This window comes from Mirounga leonina, unplaced genomic scaffold, assembly GCF_011800145.1.
Source record: "Mirounga leonina isolate KUSES-001 unplaced genomic scaffold, KU_Mleo_1.0 Mir_114, whole genome shotgun sequence".
NCBI classification, from domain to species: domain Eukaryota; kingdom Metazoa; phylum Chordata; class Mammalia; order Carnivora; family Phocidae; genus Mirounga; species Mirounga leonina.
Window position 1 is genome coordinate 15,898,812 of NW_023270265.1, and position 26,262 is coordinate 15,925,073.

The following is a 26,262-nucleotide window of genomic DNA, read 5'->3' on the forward strand; positions in this document are numbered from 1 at the left end:
TCCCTAGCCCAGTGGCAGAGAGCTAGCCGGCCTGCCCACTTTCCTCCTATCCCCCCTCTATCCCACCTCTTCCCTCCCTTACATTTAAAACAAATGTATATTTATCACCCATTCTGCCACCAGGCCCCTGAGCATGGCAGGGCTGCCCCTCTGTGCCATGTGTCTGGGGAGCACAGCCTCCCTGGTCCCCCACACACTGCAGGGGCTGGGTGCTGTGCTGGAGCATGCGCTGCTGAATCCTTGTCGCCGTCCCAGATCTTTCGGTTTACATCATCTGCTTGGAATCTCGGGAAAGTTCATGTGGTGGGGATGCGGGGAGTCCTCAGCGATGCTTCTGGAATGAGCCTGGCTTTCCCTGCAGTGAGCACAGAGCGGCATTGTTTCCTGAAGGGCTCTACACCTCCTGTTGCCCAGCCCCAGAGCACGCAGAGAATGCGGCCCACAGGTCCCGCGGCTCCCATCCTGAGGCCTGGCAGCCTTGCCTTCCCTCTACATCGGGAGCCATCTCGCCTGGGGGTTGGGATCTAGGGCTACCTTCAACACCTGCCTTGGAGCTGCTCAAGTAGCCAACACATCCTTGGGATTGTTGAGAGCCGGGTTGTTGCATCAGAGACGGGATGGCCGAGGAGCCCTTGCTGAGCGCTGGGCCCTCGTGTCAGGAACAAGAGAAGCCCGTTGGCTTCCAGGGCTGAAGCAGCTTTATGTGAAGTGGGACTGATGGTCTCTTCTGGGGAAAGCACAAGGATTTCCCCACTCTGTCCAGGAAGGAGGAACCTCTGTTGGCTTGAGGCAGTACAGCTTCGTTTGTGCCTTCCTCCAGGCCTCTGCAGGACCTGCCATGCCACTCGATGGTCCCGGAAGCCTAGCTACCATGGGGAGGTCTGGTCACCCCTTGAAGCCCTGACCTGTGAAGACCCCAAGCTCCCTGGGGGGCCCTCAGGTATCAGGAAACTCCAGGCAGGGCCGTCAATCTCTGCAGACCCCTTGCTGAGTGTCCCCCAGGCTGGAATGAGCAACTCAGAATAGGTTGGCGTCCGTGAGAGAAGACAGGAAGATAGGGGCTTGTGGGGAAGGGATGATGGGAGTGGTGTCAGACGTGGTCTCCTCTGGCTCGCTGTCCCCATCATCCAGGCCTTCAGTGAGAGACGGGATGATTCTGACCATACTGTCTTCAAAGTGCACCTGCTTCTTCTTGACCAGCGAGTCGGCTGGCTCCAGAGTCAGCTCCGTCAGGGTGTCTGGGCACTGGAGGGCACTGGGCTTCTTGGTCCCCTTCAGGATGCTCTTCATGTGGATGAAGAGGGAGCCAGTCCCCTCCTTGAAGGCACCGTGGAAGGTGTAGGTTTGCTCGGTGTCCCCAGAGCCAGTGGTGCTCACGGTGCTGCTGGAGGGGTCCGTGTACCGCTCAGGGGGAGCCAGCACCTCCGGGTCGGCTTTGCTCTTCTTCCGTTTGCTCAGCAGGAAGTAGGCCAGGCCGGTGATGATGAGCATGGAGCCTGGAAGGAGATGCGGGAGGTCAGGATGCTGGACGTGTGCTGGGGAGGAGCCGGACAGAGCACTGTCCAAGCGCACTGTTCCAAAGGGGCCACCGTGGCAGGCTCAGGCCCTCTGGGCTCCAGCCTGCGCATCACACCCACTCTGATTCAGGGGAAGGCCTGGTGTCTGGCTAAGGGATGTCAGCGGGGCCAGTGCCGTGCTGGGCCCTCACCCTGATTGTTAGCCAGGGGGCCCTGTGCCTGAGGCCCCCCGCCTGTTGACAGCCGACCCTGGAGCCACCTGCCTGGCCTCTCACTGCCATGCTTGGCCTCCGTGTTAGGACCACGTGTTGGGCTGGACCTGCAATGCCTGCAGTGGGGCCTGCACCCTATTTTGGATACTGGGCTCCAGCTGCTGAACTGGGCTTCCTTCCATTCCCAGAAGTGGGGAGATGCTCCTTCCTCAGCCTCCCCAGGAAACATAGAGGAAAGTGTAAATCCTACTGGGTGGGGCTGGCCTAGCATGGGGCCCCCTCTTGGGTGCCCCCTCTTCCCCCAGTCTCCAGGCCAGAGGTCCCTCTGTCTCAGGCTGAGATTGCTGCTCTGGGGTCTCCTGCCAGGAGACCCGCCCTATCCAGAGGAAGCCTCTGGGCATCTCTCGCTCTCCGAGGAGTGGGCGGTGGTGGCTCGCCCTGGCCTCGGCAATGCCGAATCCTCTGGAGTCCAACAAGGGCCGTGCGGAGTGGCCTTGAGATGCAATGACAGGTACATTAAAAGAAACCACAGGAAGGAAGAGGAGGCTCTGCCTTTCAACTTTGTCTCCCTGAGCAGTCAGCTTCCTGGCATTTTGGGCGGGTCACGAGGAGGGACATGGTTTTCACAGCTAGGGAGCGGGGAAGAGAAGGCTACTAGCAGAGGAGGTCCTGGACAAAACCCAGGGGTGGGAGCACTGAGTCCTGGCTTCTAGCTGACTAGCACGGTCTATGAGGTGGAGGGGAAGATGATGAGGCTTTGAGGGTCCCATCACGGCATGCCTTCCAAAACCAGGCTGAGGAGTTTGGACCTGAATGGGTAGGCACTGGGGAGACATGGAAGGGTTTGCATAGAGAATTGACCATCTCACACCCTCTGAAGGCTCTGAACACACATAGGCATTGGAGGAAGGGTCTCCGTTTGTGGGTGCAGCCTCTGGACCTACATGAAGGGACATTCCTGCTACTTGATCAGCGTGAAGGATGCCTGACCCTTCCTCATTCTGTGATCTAGGCCAGGGAAGTCAGTGGGGCCATGGAGGGCCCTGGAGCTGGTGTTACTGAGGCCTGTGTGGGGGGATTCAGCCCCTCCTGCTCAGAGCCCAGGAGCCTGTGGTGGGGGCTCCCTGCCTCCACTAACTCCCGGAGCTCCTACCTGGGATGGTCACGTGCCAGACCAGGACAGGGTGGAGAAAGCAGGCCACAGACAGCAGCATGTACGCCAGGAACTTCTGGAAGCAGCCCAGCCAACGGGCTTTCTCCCTTGCTCTGGAGGCCAGGGACTCTGGTCGACACCTGGCGGGAGGGAGTCCAGGATTAGCAGGCAGTGGGAAACAACCCAGAAAGGCCCAGAACGTGTGAGGCTGGGATGGGGTCCTGCTGTGCCCATTTCTCTTTAGTAGCCTCTGGCTGAACTCTCCCCAGGGGCTGGAGTCCTTACCATGGGTTCCACAGTCCAGGGTCTTGCCTGAGTCCTTCCACAGGGCCTATAATTTTTCTGAAAGGCTGCCTTGCCCTGTCTTTCTGTCAGGGGTGAAGGGAGCTAAATGATACCAGAATTCAGCAAAGTCAGAGGGAAGGAGAATAGGAGACTCAGGGGCCCATTGGGAGGTCCCCAGTGGAGTGGAGAAGGCACGCAGTATGGGAAACAGCTGGCCGGGACAGCTGTGTAGACTGTGCACTGCACAAGCCGCCTGGCCACCTGAGTGAACAGGCTGGAGTCCAGCTCCACCTTGCTCACAGAGCCTCACTTAGGCATAAGATGGCATCAGCCCAGAGGGGCTTCTTTTTAAACTGGCCCGCAGGGACCACACATGGGCCTGGCAGAGGCCTGATGCCCAGCAGGTTTCCTCAGCGGTGTTGCCTCCGGGTTTCAAAGGAGAAAAGGGCTTCCTTTTAGGTCCATCTCCTTCATCCTGTGAGTTGGTCTGGAGCAGGGATCTGCCCAGGCTAGTTTGGGGGCAGTGGTGGGGGCTGGAGGATGATGCGCGCTGGTCACGAGCACGGCCCTCCTCCCGCACACCATGGCCATGGCTCACTGGTGCCCTCTGGTGGACATTGTTTTGTGACCAGACCCTGGCTGGGAGAGGAGGGAGTCCAGAGGGGGGGTGAAATGCTCCTTTGGATTCAGGGCTCCTCCCTCCCTGTCCCAGAGACGTTGCAAAGATCCCTTGACAGTGCCATTCATCAGAAAGGAGGAAGCCTGTTGCCTCAGGGCTGATGACCTTGGGAGGCAGCTGATGGCCTTGCAAGGTACTGGGACAGCTGAATTTGAGGCCTGGCTCTTTCTCTGACTACCTAGAGATGCAACTGTTGAGGTTCTGAGAGCTGTGGTCCAGGGACAGCCGTTGGCCACACTGATGACAGCTTCTATGAACTGAGCACTGCTGGACAGCAAGTATGGGCCTCCATGGCCATGTGGCTTCCCGAGATCCTTGCAGCCCCTGACTTGTGCCTGGGTCCTAGCAGGAAAAAGAACCAGTTCTCAAATCTAGCTCTGCTTACTCCGCAGGGTCCTCACCTCTCCATGGGTGCCTTGGATGGCAGGTGCAGCTACGGGCTATTCTTGGAGGTGGGGATGGACTCTGCGGGGGCTTCTGGGTGGGAACGGACCCTGCGTGAATGCTTCCCTCCACTCCCCTGGTTGGGAGCAGAGAAAGGGGACCACTGAGCCCTGGGGACCTGAGCCCATGTCTGGGCAGGGGCTGGCTGCACGGTGGAGAGGGAACCCGTCCGCAGCTGCTTTGGGAGCAGGCCATCACGTGGGCTGTGGCTTCACGGGTGGAGGAATCTGGGGGTGTCTGGGACTAGGAGGTGGTGGAAGGGCTGCTCTGGAGGCTACTTACTGGAAGCAGGCGGCCAGCAGCTGAGCCACAAAGTAGGCCCCTTCACACACGGAGATGACACTTCCTATAAACCTGTGGTGGAGACAGGGAAGGGAGGTCTGGAGACATCTGATCTGCCCTTTGGTCTCCCAGAGCCTGTTTTCCCACAGCATCCGGGACTCCTGGCCATACAGCCAACAGACTGACCAGGAGTTCCTGGCCTAATGCCGCCCCCCAGCCAGCATCTGCCAGGAGCTGCCTCCGTGCCAGGGTTGGGCTTCAGTGGAGGGGTGCGAGCCCAGGCCCAGAGATGGGTGAGAGGCTGCCTTGACCCCGGCCCCTGTGTGGCCACTGGCAGGCCCGTCATCCTACCTACTCTCACTAGCATGACATGCGCTGCTTGGTTGTACGAACTTGAAGGCTGGATCTGTTCCAGACTCCTTTCCTTCTCCCTCTTTGCCCACTGTTCAGTCTCTGGCCTCACCTATATGACCTGAGTTTGGGCACTGCCCCCTGACCCCTGCACTTGACTCCCCTTTTCCGCCTCCCTAACTCCCCGCCATCCCCTCTCCCTTTCCTGTTCCTCCACTCCATCCCCACTGGCTGCCCTGAGGCTCCTTCTTACACCTGAATATGACCGTGGTCTTCCCAATCCACATTGCTTCAAAAGCTCCTCATGTTCCAAGTGTGGTCCAGGGAACTTCCAACCAGAATCTTCTGGGAAAGATGTGAAATCATAAATTCCTGGGCCAGCCTCAGACTTTATATATCAGAATCTTCAGGAATGGAGCTTATATGTTTTATTGAAGGGTCCTACTGGCCTATAAAATTGAAATTTCTTAACATGCCTTTAAAGCCTTACATGAACATCCCTAGTCCTCTGTCTATACAGGAAGCTACAGGGCCTTTGCACAAGCTAGCCCCTCTTGGAAGGACTCCTCTTTCCTCCTCTATCTGTCTGGTGACCTCTTGCTTCTCCCTGTTTTACTGTGGTCCCTCAGTTACCAGTCTGTGAACTCCCTTCGTCAGCTCCCTCCCTAATTCTTCCCTGCAGCCCAGGCGCACTCTGGGAATGGCTTATTGTTAAGTGCTCCATGGACACCACTGGAGTGAATGAACGAGTGAAAGGGGGTACTACCTCACAGGAGAAGGTGGCTTGGGGCCACAGTTTCCTCAGGGACCTGGGCATTGCCCCTGCTACTGATCAGCTGTGTGCCTATAGGCAAGGGGCTTGACCTTCCTGTGCATCAGCGTCCTCATCTGTAAACTGACGGTAATTACAGGCGCAAGATTTGAACCCAGCCCTTAGACTCCAGAGCCTAGGTTCCTAACAAGCACACCAGCGTGCGTGCTTTGTAAAACAAGGGCCATTGCCTTTTTCTAGATCCTGGGATGGGGGACAAGGAGGAAGCTGAGGCTTGGGCAGTAGAGTGACTTGCCAGGTGTCCCGTCTGGTGCTGTGGAGGCTGTGCCTCTTGAGGCCAGGAAGGTCTGGTCACTCAGATGGGGCAGTGAATCCAAGCCCAGAGCCCTGCCATGGTAGCAGGATCCCACAAACCAAGCCTCTGCCTGGGGCGCCACACCAGCCACACAGACCCTTCAGCCAATGGTGTGGCTGCTGTCTGTGGGCGAGCGTGAGGAAGGTGGCGAGGGGCCCTGCGGGAAAGAGAAAGATGGGGAGGAAGCTGGTGCGCAGAGAAGTGGAGAAGAACAAGGAGAAAGCCCATGATAGCTCAGTGCCTTTGGGAGCCTGCTCTGAGCCTCGGCCCTTGCCGGGTCCCGGGGACACAGGAGAGGGAGTGACAGTGACACAGGGGTGTGCTACAATCGACCAACGTCCTGAGTGTGGGGGTACACGGAGGCAGGAGTCTGAGATCTGCAGGGGAGACTGCGTGTGTGTGTGTGTGTGTGTGTGTGTGTGTGTGTGTGTGTGTGAGGGAGGGCGGCAGACAGGGAGGAGGGAGGCGTTGCGATGGCCTTTGAGGAATGAGTGGGGATGAGTGAAGGAGGGATGGGCAGGCAGTCAGGGGCTCCCATCCCGGGCGGCTGTGGAGCAGTGCACAGGGAGAACATAAACTAGCTCACAGCGAGTGCTGGGGGGACCCTGAGGCTGGAAATCATGTCTTCTAGACTGGACGACCGAGTGACCAGAGGGGCCTGGTGTCCCCTGGGGACAGGGACAGAGCAGTCAGGAAGGGGCAGGGTTCTGGGCAGAACGCGGTTTGCATTAACTGGCTATGGACCTGACCTGTTACAGGAGGGCAATCACACCTGCTTCTTACTTGAAGTGAGGTTTGTGGGTAAGCTTGGTAGAGAGAGGAGAGGAGGAAGGCCAGGCTGGCTTCTGGATTCCGGGGAGACAGGGCGCGGTGGCCGGGGACAGGCTCAGTAAGACATGGAGCAAGTTCAGAGCGAAGAGAAGTCACTTCCAGGCAGGGGGGGCCCCAGGCTCGGGGCAGGTTTCCCAGGGCAGAATGCCAGGAAGGAATATCAGACTTTGGGAATGTCCAGGTAGATGGTAAGTCACCCTGGGTGCTCAATGGGATGAGCAAGGGCTTGGAGGTGAGGTGATGTAGGTGAGTTTGAGAAAGAGTCAGAAGCTCCTGAGGTGTAAGTTGGGTGACAAGAAATAAAATGGAGACCAGGAGATGGCAGAGGAATAGGGTCTGGAGGCCGTGGCAGTGGCTGAAGGTTCCGGAACAGCCCCGTGTTTCTAGGTGGCTAATTTCGTGCCAGAGTGGCAATGGGCTGGACGGGTGGAGGATGGATGGAGACGGTGGGCGTGGTGACCTAGCAAATCCAAGAGCTGCCCTGGGCAGCGAGGCAGGGATGAAGATGGATGTGGACGGGGAGGAGGCGGCTTGGTGACCCCGCAGGACAAAGCACAGGTGCCCCGTGTCCCTCAGGATGGGGCTGCTGAGGAGCCGGTTGTCAGAGCCGGCTGGAACCCCAGGCTGTCCCTCAGGCCACCACTGCACAGTGATGTCCTCCCCGCCGGCAGGCATTTGTGAGGCAGTTGGCAGGGAAGAGAGGACAGAGGCTAGGGACCTAGATGGACCCAGGCCTGAGTCTGGGCCCTGATGCTCATGAGTTTGTTGGGCTGAGCTGCTCACTCCCTCTGAATCTTCTAATCTGAAAAACTAGGACAGTATGCCCTTCTCCGGTGCTGTCAGAGTTAAAGGACAGACGTAAATAAATCGTTTTTCTGTGCTTGGCATGTAGAAGGGCTCAAATACATAGTGTTTGGATCTGATTCCTCTCTCTCTAAAACAAGAACTCAGTTCATGTTTGCTGAACAAAGAGATGATTGAAAAGATAGATGGGTGGATAGATTGCTGGCTGGCTGGATGGTAGCTGGCTGGCTGGCGGGCTGGATGGGTGGACAGACAGACAGACGGATGAATGGATGGATGGGTGGGAGGATGGGTGTGTAGGTGGATGGATGGAAGGATAACTGATTTATGGGGTGATCTGACCAAAGCCCTGCCCAAACCAGAGACTATCCTAGAAGCCCCCTCTACTTCTTCCACCTGAGGGATGTGATGGAGTTAGCATGGGAAAGGGGTGGGGGCTGCTCTGTGTTAGTCTGACAGACTCGGGGTGAGCCAAAGCAGAACGTGCAGGCAGGGAAGGGCACATGCGCACATACTCACAGCAGATAGAAAGCCAGGCTTTTGAACTGCCCCTGGAGGAAGGTCTCAGTGCCCACGCCGATCAACACTAAGAGGGGAAGAGGAGAGGGGAGAGTGGGCCCGGGTGCTCCAGCCACATGGCGTTCCTGTGGAAGGTTCCCTGGCTGGGGAGTGAGCCTTCTCCCTGGGGACTGAGAGCTAGGATAGGCTCTTCTCCACGTGGCACAGGGATTGGTGGCTGGGAAAATGCAAGGGAGCAGGGAGCCTTCTGGATTGGTCTCTGGAAACCAGAGAGGTTTCAGGCAGAACCCCAGAGGTCTTTTACTCCAGTCCCCAGAGCACAGATGCCTTTCCTTCTCTGCCCACATTGGTCGTGCCACCACAGAGAGCTCATGCTCACAGGTCACCAGCCCCTCTGCTCCACAGCTGTCCTCCACATGTCATGGCTTCAAGGGTCCTCACTGTCCTGCAGGCCATACCCGTATGTGCCGTGTGTCTGGGTTCAGTGCTTGGCCGTGGGTGGGACCTCCCCAACCCCGGTTCCCTTGCCCAGATCACTGTTCTAGCTGTTTCTGTGACCCCATTTTCACTTGCTTGTTTGGTGGCTGTATCACACAATCCTGGCTCCTTGCTTTGGACCCAGTGCTGGTTAAGCCCCTGGGGTTTGCTCTGACACAAGAAGCTGATCGGCTTCCTCCTCCTTCTTACCCGTTCTTGGCAGTTGGTATTTGTGCTCAAGCACCTGACCTTCCATTTGTCCAGGGTGAATATTGTCTTGGACCCAGCTTTCCAGACTTGCTGGCTCCTGGCTGTCTCCACTCTGGTGGGAATGGTGCTCGTGGGGAGGACATTTCCTGGGGGGCTCATGCGTATGGGGGGTGTCACATGGATGAGACCCTCATTGCCATGGCTGTCTCCACCATGTTTAATATGAGGGTGCTAGTATTATTTAGGCAAATGCTTATCTATTTAGTTTTCACTCTGTATCCTGTCCTGTTCTCAGCACTTAGCATGTATTAACTTTTTAAATCATCACAACAGTCCTAGGTGAAAGTATTATGTTATCCTCATTTTACAGAGGGGAAACTGAGGCACAGAGAACATAGGCAAAACCAACCTACCAACCTAGGTCATTCCAGCATTTCAGTCTCACACCTGCCAGTTAACAGCTGAGTCACTCAATCTCTCTGAGCCTCAGATTCCTCCTTATCCCTCTTGCACATAATGGTTATAGGGATTCAATCAGCTGACTGATGCCGAGCACCTCACACGTGCTCAGTCCCTTGCTCATGTTCCCGTGGGCAGTCTTTGGAGATTTGCATGGCCTTGCAGCGAGTGACCAGCAGGTGGCAGGAAAGGGTCTTGGGAACCCAGACCTTTTCCCTGATTTGTTTGGCATGTGGAGAGTTATTCTGATGCTTTTTGATGGAAACAAAAGGTCTATAGTCAAAGGGGCATTCTTGGAATGCTGTAGTGGCAGCCCTGGTTTGCAGTTAAAAAAACAAATCGATGAAACAGCAGAGAAGAGAGAGAGCTGGGTTGGAATCCCCATTTTGTGTGTTCTTCCCTTGGTAACCATGGGTAAGCACTTAGCACAGAAGGGGGTGCTGGACCGTCCCTGTGGGCAGAGGCCTGAGAGTGGCTCTTGAAATATCAGCCTCCACAGGATGGGCAGGGAGGGCCTTGAGTGTTTTGGGGAGGCTGAGTGACAAGTTCAGACTGGCATTTAGAGAGCGACCTGACCTCGGGCTACAGGGTAAGAGGCTTTGGTGACATTTGGCTGAGTTAAAGCGGCAGATAGGAGGTGGCGACCATGCTCCGGGTGCTCCAGGCCTCCCCATCTCCCAGCACACTGGTAGCCACTGGTTCCTTTGTTGGCCTGGCTTGAAGCAGAGTTCTGGTCGTGGCTCCTGAAGGTGTGCCCGGGTGACCTTGTTTACCGGCTTAATACGAGGGTGCTAGTAGGCACAGGAGCTCAGGAGGGGAGGGTTGGTTCTGCCTGAGGGCTCCAATGAGGAGGCTCCCCAGGCACAGAGAAGGGCCTGCCTTGCCATTGCAGCCTGTTTTTTGTTTTTTGGTTTTTTTTCAGGGTAGTGGAAGGTGGAAGCGTGGGACCAGAAGGCATCTGGGTTTGGAAGCCCCCTGGGTGTGCCAGCCCAGCTGCCTCTCAAGGAAGTCCCAGCACGTGCCGCACGCTGCACTAGCCCCCTGCCCCGTCCCCCCCCCCACCCCCGCATCTTGTGTAGTCTGCACTGCATCCCTAAAGGTGGGAATCATCCACCGCATGTTATTTATGGAAACATTCCAGCCAGGCCCCTGGAGGTGCAGCACCTTGCCCACAGCATGCTGGTGGGAAAGGGCAGAGGGAAGCCAGAAGCAGGACTGACTTCCGGGGGCCCCAGGAACCCCCAGCAGAGGAAGGACTCTGGTGGGAATGGTGCTGGTGGGGAGGACATTTCCTGGGGGGCTCGTGTGTATGGAGGGGTGTCACATGGATGAGACCCTCATTGCAATGGGCAGTGGACCAGCTGAGAATGGATTTTTGTAATGTCTGCCACAGGAAGAATCAGGAAACGACCATCTCACTCCCTCAGGGACCTGCTTGGTGCCTAAGCTGCGGGTGAGTGTGGTGACTGTCCAACCGCCCCTCACCCGAGGCCTCTGGCGAGGGGCCCTCAGGCTGAGCAGAGTTCTCTTCTGAATGTCAGAAGTCGCCACAGCCCAATCTCCTTGCCCAGGGCAGTTCTGCCCAGCAACCCAAGAGTTCTGGTAGGCCAGGGCCAAAGTCCCCAGCGATCAGCCTGCACCCTCGTTTATGGCACATCCCGAATGCTGGGCCTGGGCAAAGCAAGGCTCTGCGAAGGAACTATGCGCTGGAGCTTGGGCCGACTGTCGTGCAACCCAGAAGTGAAGAGCTGTGGAGGGTGGGAAGAGGCCCCGGCACCCTGCCTGCAGGCTGAGTGCAGCTCCATTCTGTCTGGGAACCGAGGACAGCTCCACAGACAAGGAAGGCAAGGGGAGGCTGGGAGCATGGGGCAGCGCGAATGAGAGTCTGGGGCTCCTGTGGCCGTGGTTCTGTGGGCTTCTCTGTGCAGTTCCTGAAACCGGGTAAAGTCACAGTTTCTGCCCTGGGGCAGTGACAAGTGTGGCTTCCTGGGCCCACACCCTCAAGTCTTTTTGCACCTTGCAACTTCCCCCTACCCCTCCGAGGGAGCCAAGTCCACTGAGAAAGCTGTGCCCTGTGGTGCTGGGGGAAAATCCCATCCCCACAGTCCGGGTGCTGACAAGTACCCTGGGCATTAGACCTGCTTTTTCGAGAACTTACTCTCCTCCCTAGCACTTATCTCCCCAGAGGTCTCCTGGGCTTCTGAACATCACACCAGTTGCCATGACTAAGGTAAGTGAGCCAGGAATGGGCTCCTTGTGAAGATATTCCTGCTGATCCTTGGGGCAGCTACACTCCCAGAGACCGGACCTGGTAAGCTAATTGCTGGGCTCTCTGGCAGAAAATGGGAATTGACTCCCATGTACTTAACACTGTTAGGTGAGAGAGATGGCCCTAATTATGGCAATGCAATTTGGGGTTTCTTTGTTACAGTAGGCTGCACTGATGGAAGCTGCCCAGCAACTCTTTGCAACTCCTCTCATCAAGAGGTGGAGTCTCATTCCCCTCCCCTTGAATAGTCTTAGTGACCTGCTTGCCCAGTAGAAAGATACAGACTTACACTGCTGATTCACAAAAAGCTTCCACCCAGCCCTCTTCAAATGCTTGTTCTGGGGGTAGCCACCCCCCTTGTAAGAAGTCTGATGCTCCTGAGACCACCATGTGTGAGGAAGCCCAAGTGAGCCATGTAGAGAGAATGCTAGAGAAAGAGAAAGACAAAGAGAGAGAAAGAGAGATTCATGGTCAGCGCCCCGCTGGCTCAGCCCTCTCCATCAGGCATAGACGTGTCAGTGAGGGAGCTTCTAGATGACATCCCAGCCCCAGCAGGTACGAAGCGGAGAAGAACGGATGAGCTAAACCAACAGTCAGAAGCAAAGAGCCATGGCAGCCACCCCACCTGAGATCTCAGCCCTCATGCAGCTGAGAGGAGCCGTCTCTACTGTTCTCTGCCTGAATTCCTGAGCCACAACATTTCAAGCATAATAAAATTGATGTAGCCTTAGGTCACTAAAGTTTGGAGTGGTTTTATTATGAGGCCACAGATAATTGGAAAAGCAGCTTATCCTATCCTCTTAACTACCTGAGATTTTTGGCCCAGAAGTCCCTGTGTCTGGTCTGGTCTATATTCTGACTCTCAGCAGGGAGCGTGCCCCCAAAGCCCCTTGGGCCTCTGGCCCTTCTCACTGGTCGCCAGCTTGGTTGTCAGAAAGCCAACTAGTGGGCTCCTAGGTCCTGCAGCACCTCTCCCCCTGCTTAAATTCAGGCACAGCCTGGGAGATGCAGTCTCCTAGGAGTGGGGTGGTGTCTGGGGACTTCTTTTAGGCTGTAGAATCCTATTGGCAGTATCCTATCTTAGGATTTCATGCAGGATTGGTGAGGCTCTGCCTCATCTAAAGCAGCTCCCTCTACAGATTCATTTCACAAAGATTCCCAGTGGAAAAAGTGAGGAAAGCAAAAATTGAGACCCTCTAATGCAGGAGAATTTTGTGAACTGCATCCAGTACTCACCCCGGACAACCGCAGAGTCATGGCAACTGGTGTGATGTTCAGAAGCCCAGGAGACCTCTGGGGAGATAAGTGCTAGGGAGGAGAGTAAGTTCCATGGCCATTGCCATGGAAGCTCCTAGCCTGCTGTTCTCACTGAACTGTGGGGGGAACAAGCTGACTTTGGAAGGCACCAGAGTTCACGTGACAGAGATACAGGACTCCAAGATGGTTTGACTGACGGTCTGGAGTTTCCTAAATGTTTTTCCAGGGGACTAGGTTCCAGAACTGGGGTATTTCAGAAGCCAGGAAATGAGCATAATGTGTGGCCTTAAATTGGAAGGAGTGTTAGGTGAAAAATGGGACTGGTATGTGAGAAGAGGTTTGGTCATCTTGTCTCCTGCATGTCTGCCTCTCCAGGACTATACAGATAGACCACCTGCTCTCTCAGAGGCCTCCTGTCGACCCCATGGATGAGAATAGGCTTTGTGGAATTGGCCCTAGGAACTCTGCCAGGTTTCCAGAGTTAGGCAGGGCTGTCTGTAAGACACAGAGAAGTTATGGCATCTGGCAGAGACTGGACGAGGGAGAGGTGAGCAGGGCACCTGGGCACAAAATTTAAAGAGGTGCTCACTCTAAGCTCAAGAAGGTGCTCACCCTAAATTTAGAGAGGGACACCCCAAATTTAAAGAGGCACTGAACCTCCATGTAAGGAGGCGTTCACTCCCAGGGCCATGCAGTGTGTAGCATTGGCCCCTTTGTGATCACGAGAATGAGTGCCTCCCACCCTGGCATCTGGAGATATTCTTGGCCCAGGGTTTGGGAGCCTCTAAACTACTCGTGGAATCTGGTCTGTCCTTCTGGTCCCCCTTCCTCTGTACCAGCTAGCCTGGCTGGTAGCTCTGATACTCCGCCCTCGCAGGGCTCTAGTTCAGTGTGCCATGGGCAACCGGTATCCACAATTCACTCACACAAATGACCCTGAGGCCTTTTCCCAGAGCTGGGCATGGAGACAGAGGAGCTAACAGTTTGACGGTGGAAATGAATGTCAGACATGTCCCCAGAATCAGGGCTTCATTATAATCAATTCTCCGTAAGAAGAAAATTGTCCCCAAGGACAGCCTTGATTCCTAGCTGTGTTGGTTTTTGCGCTGCAGGTGGGAGGGGTGCCGGGCAGAGCTGCAATGTAAGTACTTTTATAATACCACCATGAAGCGGCCCGTCGACTCCTTCCGTCCCTCCCTGTTATCTGTCCCTCAGGGTCCTGTTACTCCTCGACCCAGGCCCACAGAACCACGTTAGGAGCCCACCCTGGTACAGTCCGCCCCACCCTTCTGTCTCACCGCTCCTGCACAGCACCCCGGGGGGCTGCTTACTTGGTGCCGGTTAGAGTCAGCCCTTCCTCCACAAGCATTTGTGGACAAGCCTGGACTCCTCACCTTGTCCCCTTCCCTCTAGTCTCTGTCCCCCCTGTCTGGGCCGAAGCACAGCATTTTCTTCTCCCAGGGGCCAGGGCTTTCTTCTGAGTAGCCTTCCTGAGTGGCTTGTTCTAGTTCAGGTTAGCAGGGCCAGAGGTGCTGGACTGAGGCCCCGTGGCACACCACCTTCTCTGCATCCTCCTGGGCGTCCTGAAGCTTTGGTCTCAGAGTGTGGGTGGAAACTGCGAGGGTGCTGTGCTGTAGCAGAGAGAACGTGAGGCTCGATCAGGAAAGCTGAGTGCTGGTTCCTCAAGCAAATCATCACTCTCTCATCTGCTTCCTCTTCCAGAAAATGGGGATAATAAAAGCATGCATAAATGGCTGTGAACATTCAGTCTTAGTAAATTATCGAGGGTTGTGCAAATGTAGATGATGGCTAATAGAATTATCAGGAGAGGAAGGTTGCTCCTGCCTGAGAGAGGCAAACACTCTCAAGGGGGAGGAGAGGGTTTATTCTCATCCTTTCCTTCCATTAATACACATTTTTATGGTGGCTAAAGAGCTCTTCTCTATACACCGATGGTTGTTCATTGATTTTCCTGTCTTAGGTCCCTTCTGCAGGCCTGATTGGGATATCAATAGTCCAAAACCCCATCCACTTCAACATCTCTTGTGTCATGTCCTCTGTGCAACCCGCGAGGGATGCCAAGGGCTTGCGGCGCATGTGCTCCAGGGGATGTGGCCTGTCCGTGGTGCTGACTGCTGAGGGGCTATCCTGGCGGCCACATCCCAGCCTCATAACTCACCCTGTTACAATTATTGGTCCTCTTCAGCCTCAAGTATGGTGTGTCTCCTACTGGTCTTAGGGTCTGTAAGGATGTCTCAGGTAAGGAAGTACCAGCTGATGACAATGGCTGGGGATGGTTTAGGTTCTAAAAGGGTCATGGCTGGTTATAGAGGTAAAAGCTAGATTTGTACCATTTCTAAGAACATGAAGATGTTGGAGCCAGTTGCTAAGAATCCATTGAGATAAGAAGGTAGTAGCTGTAGGTTTCTTAGGTCGGGAGAAGCTGTGGCAGAGTCTAAGCATGACAGGAAGTTTTACCTATATGTTGAGGTGTTCAGCTGATACATATGAGCCAGGGTTCAGAGACACTGTGAGAAAAGGCTAAGATTTTATAGTAGAAAATTCTAGATATTCAAGTAGAAGAGATTTTAGAGTATAGCATGGCCCTCAGTACCCCTCACACCTCCCACAAGCCTGTGTGGGGAGAATTTCCTGAAGGCAAGAGAGTGCACCAATTTGGATTCTCTAAACTTGATTCTCTAAACATGAGTTATAGACCAAAGTTGACCAGCAAGGAGGTCTATTTTAATTGGCCTTGTAGAAGGCTTTGTGGTAGATTGCAATAATGCCCCTGTCTGTGTCTACACTTTTTGTTATGTGACTTTGCAGTCCCCCACACTAAAGTGAAGTCTGTTTCCCCACCCCTTGAATCTGAGCTCAGCAATGTGACTTGCTTTGGGCAAGAGGATGTTATCAGGTGTCATGCAAGCAAAGATATGAAATGGGTTCCTGAATAGGGCCTGCTCTCTCCTGCCTCTGCCATTATCATGCACATCTGCCTGAGCCAACCTGCCAGAACATGAGGGACACAGAAAGCAGAATGGTCCTTGTTTCCTTGTAATACTACCTTCCCACACTTCCGTCCACGCCCAGACAACCATTGATCCGCTTTCTGTCACTAGAGATTAGTTTAAATCTTCTAGAAGTTTATAAAAATGGACTCATACAGCAGGTGCTCTTTTTTGGCTGTCTACTTTCATTCAGTATAATTGTTTTGAGGTTTATCCATGTGGTAGCATGTATCAGTAGTTATGCCTTTCTATTGCTCAGTAGTATGGATATGCCTTCAGTAGTTTATAACTCATCTGTTGATGGGCATTCGGGTTTTCTCTAGCTTCTGGCTATTACAAATAAAGATGCTATGAACATTCATGAACAATTTTTGTATGGATGTTTGCTTTCTTTTCTCTTGGGTATAAATAGCTAGGTGTGGAATGGTTGGATCATGTGGTAGGTATATGTTTAATTTTTTAAGAAACTGCCAAATCGTTCCCAAAGTGAGTGCACCATTTTACATCAACATCAGTTGTGTATGAGAGTTCCCCATCCTTGCCAACATTCAGCACTCAGTATGGTGAGTCTCTTTATTTTAAGCCATTCTAATTTTATGTAGTAGTATCTCATTTTACTTTTGATTTGCATTTCCTTCATGACTGATGATGTGGAACATCTTTTCATGGGCTTATCTGCCATCATATGTCTTTGTTAACTTGTTTTTTCATTTTCTTAACATTATATTTCAAAAGGTGAAGTTTTTAATTTTGATGGCATACAATTTATCATTTTGTTCTTTTATCTGATTGAACTTTTGATATTGTAAATAAGAAATATCTGCCTAACTCATTACAAAAGTTATCATTACTTTTAGGTAACAGGATAAACCTGTTTGTAGTTTTAGGAGCGTGCCTGGGTGGCTCAGTTGGTTAAGTGTCCGACTCTTGATTTAGGCTCAGGTCATGATCTCAGGATCTTGGGATTGAGCCCCATGTTGGGCTCCAGGTTCTGCACAGAATCTGCTTGTCCCTCTCCCTCTGCTCTTTCCCCCAACTCTGTGTCTCTCTCTTTCTCTCAAATAAATAAATAAAATCTTTAGAAAAAAAATAAAAGTTTTATCATTTAGGTTTCACATTTAGGTCTATAATCCATTTTAGTCTTTTTTGTGTATGGTACAAGGTATAGATAGACATTCATCTTTTGGTAAATGGATATTGTTCAGTACCCTTTGTTGAAAGTTATTCTTTCTACACTAAATTGTCTCTGTACTTTTGTTAAAAGTCTGTTGTTTATATATGTATAGGTCTATTTCTGGACTCTATTCTGTTCCATTAATCTACTTGTCTTTCTTTGTGTCAATACTGTATTGTCTTGGTTTCTGTAGGCTTATAATAAGTGTTAAAATCAGGTAGTGTTAATGTCCTTTGCTCTTTGATTACAAAATTGTTTGGGTTATATTAGGACCTTTGCACTTCCATGTGAATTTTAGAAACAGGCTTCAAGTTTTAGAAAAAACTCTGTTGGGATTTTGACTGGGATTGCATTTAAACTGTACAGCAGTTTTGGGAAGAATTTACATCTAAACATTGTTGAGTCTTTTGACCATGAGCAGGATATATTTCTCCATTTATTTAGGCCTTTTTACTACCTATCAGCATTTTTTTTTTTTTTAGTTTCCAGTGTACAGGTTTTTATTTACACTTTTGGGGTCAGATTTATCCCCAAGTATTTCATATTTTTGATGCTATTATAAATTATATCTAAATTTTTTCATTTTCTAATTTTTTGTTGCTAGAATATAGAAATATGATTGTTTGTTGTATATTGATTTTGTCTTCTGCAACTTACTAAACCCTTTATTAGTTCCAGTAGCTTTTCTTGTAGATTCCATCAGATTTTCCATAGATGACCATGTCATCTGTGAATAACAAGTTTTTCCTCTTCCTTGCTGATCTGTATGCATTTTATTTCTTTCTCTTGTCTTATTATACTGGTTAGAATCTTTAATACAATGCTGGCTAGAAATGGTGATAGTGGACATCCTTGTCTTGTTACTAATTTAGGAGAACATTTGATCTTTTACTTCTAAGTAGCTGTAGGGTTTTTTGGCAGATGCTCTTTATAGGCTGAGAAAGTTTTCTTCTCTTTCCAGTTTGATGATAGTTTTTGTCATGAAATAATGTTGAATTTTGTCAAATGCCTTCTCTGTACCTATTTTTATAATAATATAAGCTTTTTTTTAGTTCATTAACAAGGTCAGTTATATTAATTGATTTTCAAATATTAAAGCAACCTTAATGTTTCACTTGTTTATGATATACTATCCCCTTGACATTTATTTTTTTGATTTGCTAAAACATTCTTTGGACTTTTACATCTGTGTTTTGAGGGATATATGTCTGTAATTTCCTTATTGCTTTCATCTGGTCTTGGTATTAGAGCAATGCTAGTTCTAGAGAATGAGTTGAAAAGTACCCCTTCCTTTTCAGACTTCAGGAAAGTTTCTGTAGCAGAGATGGTATGCCGATATGCTACTTTTGGTGATGACATCATTTATAGCCCTGCAGGGTTCACTGATACTGTTGAGGATATTGCCTCTAACACAGAATAGCATCTTTCTTGTAAGGACTTATAGGGGAGATTTCTTCTAGGTCTTAATTTCAGGTCAAAGTATTTGCCCAAGGTATTTGCTTCTTTTTTTTTTAAAGATATTTTTTATTTATTTATTTGACAGAGAGCTAGAGAGCACAAGTAGGTCGAGCGGCAGGCAGAGGGAAAGGGAGAAGCAGGCTCTCTGCTGAGCTGGGAGCCCGATGTGGGGCTCGATCCCAGGACCCTGGGATCATGACCTGAGCCGAAGGCAGCCGCTTAACTGACTGAGCCACCCAGGTGCCCCGGTATTTGCTTCTTATTCTTTCTCACATTCAAAAAGAATGCATCTGCTCACCCTTCTGCATGACAGCTTTCCTGGTGCCAGAAAAAATGACCATATCTCTGGGTACTCTCCATCCATGCCACATAACCCATGTTTCTTCATCAGACCTTCTCCTGGCCTCTGTAATCTAGGAAGGTTCAGGGGGAGCCTACGGAAGGCTCTCTCTCCTCAGCATCTGCCACTTGTATATAAGAACAATCCTTTTTGGATAATAGCCCTCTTCAGATGGTTGTTCAGAACTAAGAACAATTTTAAGAGAATTGTCAGCCCTTAAAAAAAATGAGGCTACCATCTTCCTTCTGATTTGGTCACTACATATAGTATAGAAATAACCAATTTCCTGTGGGCTGATCCTAATGACCCAACCTCAAAATGTGAAGGCAAAGGTTACTCAGTAGAAGACTTCACATTCTAACTCCTTCCTCACTTTGCAGTTTCAAGGGTCATAGATTGCCATGTTCCTTTCCTCTGGTCTTCCTTCTTTTTCCATCTCATAGGAAGAGCCCATCACTCATGCTATACAGTCCCTGGGTTCTACACATTCCTCTAAAAATTAACCAGCACTGACTGAGAATCTATGTGCCAGGCAGCTTTCTGCTTTAGTCATTGTTTTGTTGAATGCTCACAACCCCAGAAGGTAGATACACTCATTATCCCCATTTCACAGGTAAAAAAACTGAGGTTTAAAGTGGTTAGGTAACATGCCTAAAGTCACACACCTAGTAATTAGTAGAGAAGGACACAAATTCACCCCTCCAAACTCTACACTGCAGAGCGTCGTGCTAGAATGTGTAATTTTTGGCTTGTTTCCTTGGTCAGACCATGTGCTTCTCTCAGGGAGGGGTCACACTATCCTAATCTATGTGTCTACATTGCACAAAGTGGGAACTCAGCAAATATTTGCTGAATAAATGAGTCCTAAATGGAGTTACAGATTTCTTGCTCTAAATCTAAGGAAGATACAAGCATAAGGAAGTAAAGAAAAAGTGTTTGAACCAAATCCTATGATCTTTCAGTGGTAAAAGTGTGGAACAGAGGTAGGGATATTTCATCTACTCATTAGGACAATCAGATCAGAAAAGAAAAACAGTCAACATCCATTTGGAGGATCTGAAAACAATGTGGTCTTGCTTGGGTAATAAATCCACTTGTGGACATGTTTAAGTGCATGAAGCTTCCTTAGATGGCAGGAGATGGTCACGGGGATCCACATTTAAGAAGGATGGAAATTAGCATGGAGGGCCCAAGATGGTTGTCTCAGAAGCATTAGTTTAGTGTTTTGTTTTGTTTTTTTTTTTTTTGAAGTCTTTGATAGGGCTAAGGTCAAACTATGCATTTGCTGTACTCTTTAGCACTCTTTAAAAAGTAATGAGAACATCTGGGTTTAAATGCTTCTTTTGTCTTAAGGCTATATTTATAAGCCAAATCTCCATTTTGAACTGAGTATTGGCAAGCAGTGGAGCTGTTGGGAATGTGGCTCTGTCCTTTATGTAGAGAAGAGGTTAATGGGTCAAAAACCTGGAACAAAACAAAACCCCTAAGTGATTCCAGGTTGATCTAAAATCATTGATTTGTGAGAAAGAGCACATTAGCCTGACACACGGGGCTCATTCAAAATGGCCTTGTCTCAATGCCAGCCCATTTCCTTGTGGGCTGTGTGGTGCCCTTCTCTTTGGAGCAGTATGCTGCTAGCCCCTGGATGCGCCACTGCATCACTGCCCTGTGAGTGGGCAGACTGGACCTCTAATACCAGGGAGGTAGTGGCTGTCTAGTGGCTGTGCGACCCATGCCAAGCTACCTGGACATTTTGAGCTTCAGTTTCCTCGTTGGTAAAATAGGTCTAAGATCAGCATTTGGCCCTCATAGACACTGATGGGGCTTTAGCAAGATTAGGACTTTCTCTTACTGTTGTCAGTTGCGCATCTCCAGACCCATAAATGGAAGGTCCTGCTGTGATAGCTCCCTCTGGAAATGGGAGCAGATTTGTCTGTCCTCTGATGAGGTCCAGGAGTGGATTTGGCTGGATGGTTATGGTAGTGCCAGTCAAAGTCTACACGGCAATTATTCAGAGAGAGAAAATGAGCATCTGGATCAAATATCAGAGTCTTTAGATTTAGGAAGTGTTTGGTCATGCTTACTATGCTTTGGTGTAACTGTGCCCAACCTCACCATGACCCCAATTGCCTGAGCCTGTGTATGGTATGGCCTCAGACAAACCTCTTTGGTACCCTCTCTGTGTTTTGTATCCTGCATCTTGGGGTTGCCAAGCCATAAAAAGACATGTCCTTTAGCCTGATTTAGGTGGAGGACACACTGATTAAGAGAAAGGTCTCAGTTAGAATCTTGCCTCTTTGCTTCCTGGTTGTGGAACCCTGAGCAAGTTGTTTCACCAAGCCTCAGTTTCCCCCCACATACAGTGGCGGTGACGATGAGCATGATGATGCTTCACCCGGTAGTTATGACGGTGAAAGGAAATACTACATTTAAATCATGTAGCACAGAGCTTGGCTCACAGTAAATACTCAAATAATGTTCCTTATCAGCTGTTACCCCAGGGTAGAGCTGGAAGAGTGAAGAAAGCCCTCAAGCGTTGGCAGTGAGAAGCCTCAATCTTGAGCCTCCTTGCTCTGAGGAAAGTTGCGGGGGTCTCAACAAAGGGCCGAACCAGTGGGCTCTTTCCATTCTCTTCCCCACAGACTTGGGGCTGGAGCCGAGGAGTGGTGAGGAAGTGCATGGAGATTCTCTCTCAGTGATTAAGAGAATTGTGGGAGGTCAAAGGGAAGCCAATCCTGCTCTCTAAGAACAAGGATGGGGACCAGTCCTGTGAGACAGACGCCTGTCTGTGCTCTCATGTCAGTAAAACCCACTTCCCAGCTTCCCTTTTCTGATCGTTGGTTTGTAGTGACAATAAATCACAGGGCCGAGCATCCTCTGGGGCCTGAGTCTCTAACTCAGGATGTCATGGCCCTGCCTTTATGTGGACACAGTGAGAACCTGCTTTGAGGTTTAGACCAGTAGGTGTCTGGCATCTGTAAGGGAAGGTGTGGAGTGCTCACAATCTGTGTGCAGTTCCCAGTTGTGTTTGCTTCTTCAGGTGACTCCTGGAGCCACATCTCAGCAGGAGGGACACCAGTGCATGCACACACACACACACACACACAGCCTTCCATGCCAGGGAGGTAATGCAAATGAGTGAAGCTAACCAAGTGTAAGACAAATGTTGGGGAGAAGCTCTGTGATGATCTGGAAAACTTATGACTGGCTCAAAGTCATTAAAAAAATGTCTCATGGGAGAGAATTTTCTAATTTTAGAAACACTTCAGCTGGGTGCTGTCTGCTTGTGGCCTGTCTACCCCTACTTAGCAGTGGCAATGGTGGTCAGTGCCCACTGGTGGTGTGCCCACTGGTGGTGTGGGGCTGGGCATGGGAGTGGGGCAGCACTGGCCTGTGGGACCACTGGACATCCTGATGAAGCTTCATCCAGAGAGGCTGGGAGGTGAAGAAGAGATGAACTCAGCCAGCCAGGCCATCGCCACTAGGTCTTGCCATTCTGGCGGAGTCTCCTGGGGTTTGGTACCCTTAGAACTTCTAGTAGTCCCAGATCCCATCTACAGAGCAGAAGGGGATCCAGGGAAGAGGCTGCTGGATTGGCAGCTGCCTGGTCTCTGCAGGTGACGCTCTGAGCAACCTTGGGCCACATGATTTTCCTAGCGTCTGGAGAACTTACACTTCTCATAGAAGGACCAGGGGCTACCTTAGGTCTCTTGGGGTTTCTGTGAAATGACAGCCTCTGTATCAAGTCTTACTTCCCTTCTAGTAGCAATGCTACTGTAAATGAGGCCTGGACTTCTCAGCAGATATTTCAACAACAAGAGGCTTAAGGGAATAAGGAATTTGCAAATCTTAAACACTGGAAACAGGCCAGGAGTTTAGTGACGCTGGAAGAAACTTGAGATTTGCCCAAGAGCACCGAAGCCCCTCTCTCTAGCTTCCCACTTGCTCCCAGCACTCTAGAAATCTCCAACAAGATTACTGGAAAGCCTGGCCATTAAAAGGCAACTCATAGCCTCTTTTTAGCCTGGATCCTATATCAAAACCAGGCGGAAGGCCCGTCTTCAGCATTAACAGCGGCCCTCCACACACAGATAAGAGTTGTGGTTAAGAGGAACAGTGCGTGTGTGTGTGTGTTTGCACGTGTGTGCGTGCACGTGTATGGCTGCAGACCCTTCCACGGGCTGAGATAAATCAGACTTTTAAACTGTCTTTTGCTAGGCTATTAGAAAAATAGATATCTCTTCAAACAGCTCCCTGACAGGAGGCAGACCTCAGCTCTGGGCAGAATGTAGCGGCAGGAACTATCACCAAGTTATCTGATAGCTGAGAAGGGTACATTTTGCCTATCTGGAAACCGAGGGCCAGAGGAGAGCAGGGTGGGCTCAAGATCAACAGGGGTAGACCAGGACTTGGACCCCAGACACAGAAACCCTATTCAGGTTTACCTTCTTCTCCCCAGGATGGGAAGTTGTGGGCCTTGGCAGTCATTGCCTTACATGTAGGTGACAAGGTGCTTCTGGTGGAAGCTGGAACGGGCTCCCCCATCAGCCCCTTTACTCAGGGCCCTCAGCAGAGCAATTCCAGGCCCTACCTGGTGTCCACTGGGCGGGGTTTCCTACTCTGGGAAGCAAGGAGTTCCTTGGCCAGAGCCCTGGCCTTTTCAAAAGTTGAGGCATCTGGGCTCCAGACCGGCTGTTCCTCTGATCTGCAGTGTGACCTTGGGCAAGGTCGCTGCCCCTATTTGGGCTCAGGTGCTCCATCTTGCAACAGGAGGAGTGTCATTAGACCTTCCCCCACAGCTGACTTCTTGTGCTGAGGACCTAAAACTAGAAGACCCCGCCAGCCAGCCTCCCTACCGAGCTCTGAACAGGTCATGCGGGCTTCTCCCAAGAGGTTTATGCCTTCAGTTCCACTGAGCTTTGCTCAGTTTGTGCATCTTCGATCCTCCAAAACACCTGGGCAGCAGGTCCCGATCAGAAAGTGCCATCCTAGAGGGGCTGGGTGGCTCTCCCAAGGTCACACATCAGCAAATGACAGGGAGGGGGCTGGAACCAGCATGGCTGGAGTCCAAGCTGGGGGACATTTCCTAGTTGCCAAGACTCATACTGGATGTTTTCCAGTGGCAAGGAAGGACTTGGCGAGCAATGTATGTCTCTTCCTTGTTCCCAAGGGACAGTGGAGCCTAGAGCTGAGAGCTGTGATCTCTCACACAGGCTCAACAACCCTGACCATGTGGAGGGCGTGGGGGCCTAAGGTTGGAGTCTGCACTGGGGAAGGGAGCAGGCAGAACTCAGGATCGTGGCTGCTTTGCTTCTCTCTGTCTGAGGGTCGAGCAGTCCTGTGATCAGGCGGGTGAGGGAGAGGAGCCCAGCACAGGGAACCACCTCTACGCCAGACCCACGGTGTGTTCTTGCGGTCAGATCACAGAGAGGGGGCCTGGTTTTCTACAGGACTTTCTGTTCATGGGGTGGGAGTGAGCCAAGGGAAGCCCAGGACCTCCCCGTCCAGTGCTAGAGCTCGGCCTCTCCCAAGTGCTGGGAATTCTCGTCCCTTGAAATGGAGCTGTGGTTTGGGTAAAACATGATGAGCTCTGTTGGCCATCTTCGTAGCTAAACAGCGAGGCATCCGATTCTCACATTTGCCTGGTCTTTCATACCTTCAGCTTCGGCTCTCACTTCCACCTCATGACAGCCCTCAAGGAGGTAAGGCAGACCCTCTCTACTCATTTTCCAGATGAGGACACTGAGGGCTCCCAAGGTCACATGGGTGGTGGCTTGCCAAGGGGAGATTCAGCACCAGGTGCCCTCACCCAGGCTCATCCCACTGCACCTGCCGCTGCCCTGCAGAGCAGTGTTTCTTGAAGCATCGGGAAGAAAAGTGAGGGCAGATGTGGCCAGATGTGTCCATCTGTCCCCAGCTGGCTGGCCCCCACCCCTTGAACAGCCTTGTCTGCTGTGCCCAGTGCATCGGGGACTGCAGCTGGGAGGCGGGGTCTTACCTGCAGCCGTGGTGATGCCCAGGAGCCGGCAGGTGTATTCCAGACCAGTCCAGAACATTTGCAGCTTCATGATGCCAGGGTTGAGGGCAGAGTCCCAGTAGGGCAGGCAGCAGAGGCTTCGGCCTGAGATGCTCCTGGATGCCCGTGTGTGCAGGGGGAGGCTGTGGCTGTCGGCTCCGGGCCCCCGTGCCCTGGGGCCCTGCCTTCCAAACCAGTCTTGGCCACCACAGCCTGGCTGAGGTGTGGATAGGGCTCACCTTCCCGGCTCTGCTGCCTATGCCCTTGCCAGACGCTTAGCTTAATCATTACCTTGGAAGAATGCCCCTGCCACTCCGTGCAGCTCCAGCCTGGCCTGGAGCCGCTGAGGCTCCCGCACGGCCAGCAGCTTGAGATCAGGCCAATTAGGGCTGGGCTGGAGGCAGCCTGGAGCTGGCAATTAACCATTTCTGGGCGGGAGGAGAGAGCCGAGGGGCCAGCCCACGCCCTCCCTTCCTGGTCAGCTCTGAGGAAGCCACACCTGGACCTCAGGCCCACTGGCTCTAGGAGAGGTGGTGTCTAGAGGTGGCAGGTCCGTGTTGGTCTGTGTGGGGGAAGGAAAGATGTGTCTTTAAATCACGAGCAGAAGCAGCTTTTCGAGCTTCTATTCTTCTGCATATAGGTGGAAAGCTTTGCAGTCTGTGCTGGATTTGGACTCGACCAGACATGCCTATAGCTCAGGCCAACCCCACACACGGCCCCTCCTTTATCCCTGACAGGCATCCCTGACGTGTGATGTGGGAAATAATTATGATTCTTTGGGAGCAGAATTTCTATGTCAATAATTAACTGGGTGACCTTGAGGAAACCCAAAGATATTAGTAAGCCGTAGTAACTTTTGCAGAAAACAAATGGGAGGGTTTGGCTGGATTGGTGACTCTCAAAGTATGTCCTGAGAGCAGCTCCAAGAAACCCAGCCTCTAAAAGTTGACAGTTGTGGGCTTTTACTAATTCTCAATTTCCTCATTGACGCAAGGAATTGAACGGTATCAAGTTTTAGGGTTTCTCCCAGGCCTTTTTCTGAAATCTTTTATTACCCCTGTGCTCAAATGGGATAGACGGCAAAACAACCAAATTAGGTAAAAAAAAACAAAAAAAACCCCAAAAAACCCCAACCCAAATTCGAATAATAATGAAAAACTCAGGCATAGTCTGTTTTGTTTATTGCTTTGTGAGGATCATACACCCTCATATAATGAATAGATATTTTTCTCTATTAAAATTATGCTAAATTCCCAGTGAAGGAGATAATCAACAAAACTAAAAGAGAACCTACTGAATGGAAGAAGATATTTGCAGATGCCATGTCTGATAAAGGGTTAGTACCTAAAACATATAAAGAACTGATACAACTCAACACCCTAAAAAC

General features: G+C 51.3%; 1 protein-coding gene across 1 annotated transcript; it reads right to left on the reverse strand.

Annotated features, from left to right (window-relative positions):
- Positions 1 to 862: 862 nt before the first annotated feature.
- Positions 863 to 24,927, reverse strand: TMEM72 (transmembrane protein 72). Its single transcript, XM_035020451.1, has 5 exons — positions 24,858 to 24,927; positions 8,205 to 8,271; positions 4,573 to 4,644; positions 2,883 to 3,022; positions 863 to 1,496 (listed from the first exon to the last, which is right to left on the reverse strand). The coding sequence occupies exons 1-5, from the start codon at positions 24,925 to 24,927 to the stop codon at positions 1,018 to 1,020; spliced, it is 828 nt and encodes a 275-aa protein (XP_034876342.1). The 3' UTR covers positions 863 to 1,017.
- Positions 24,928 to 26,262: the final 1,335 nt, after the last annotated feature.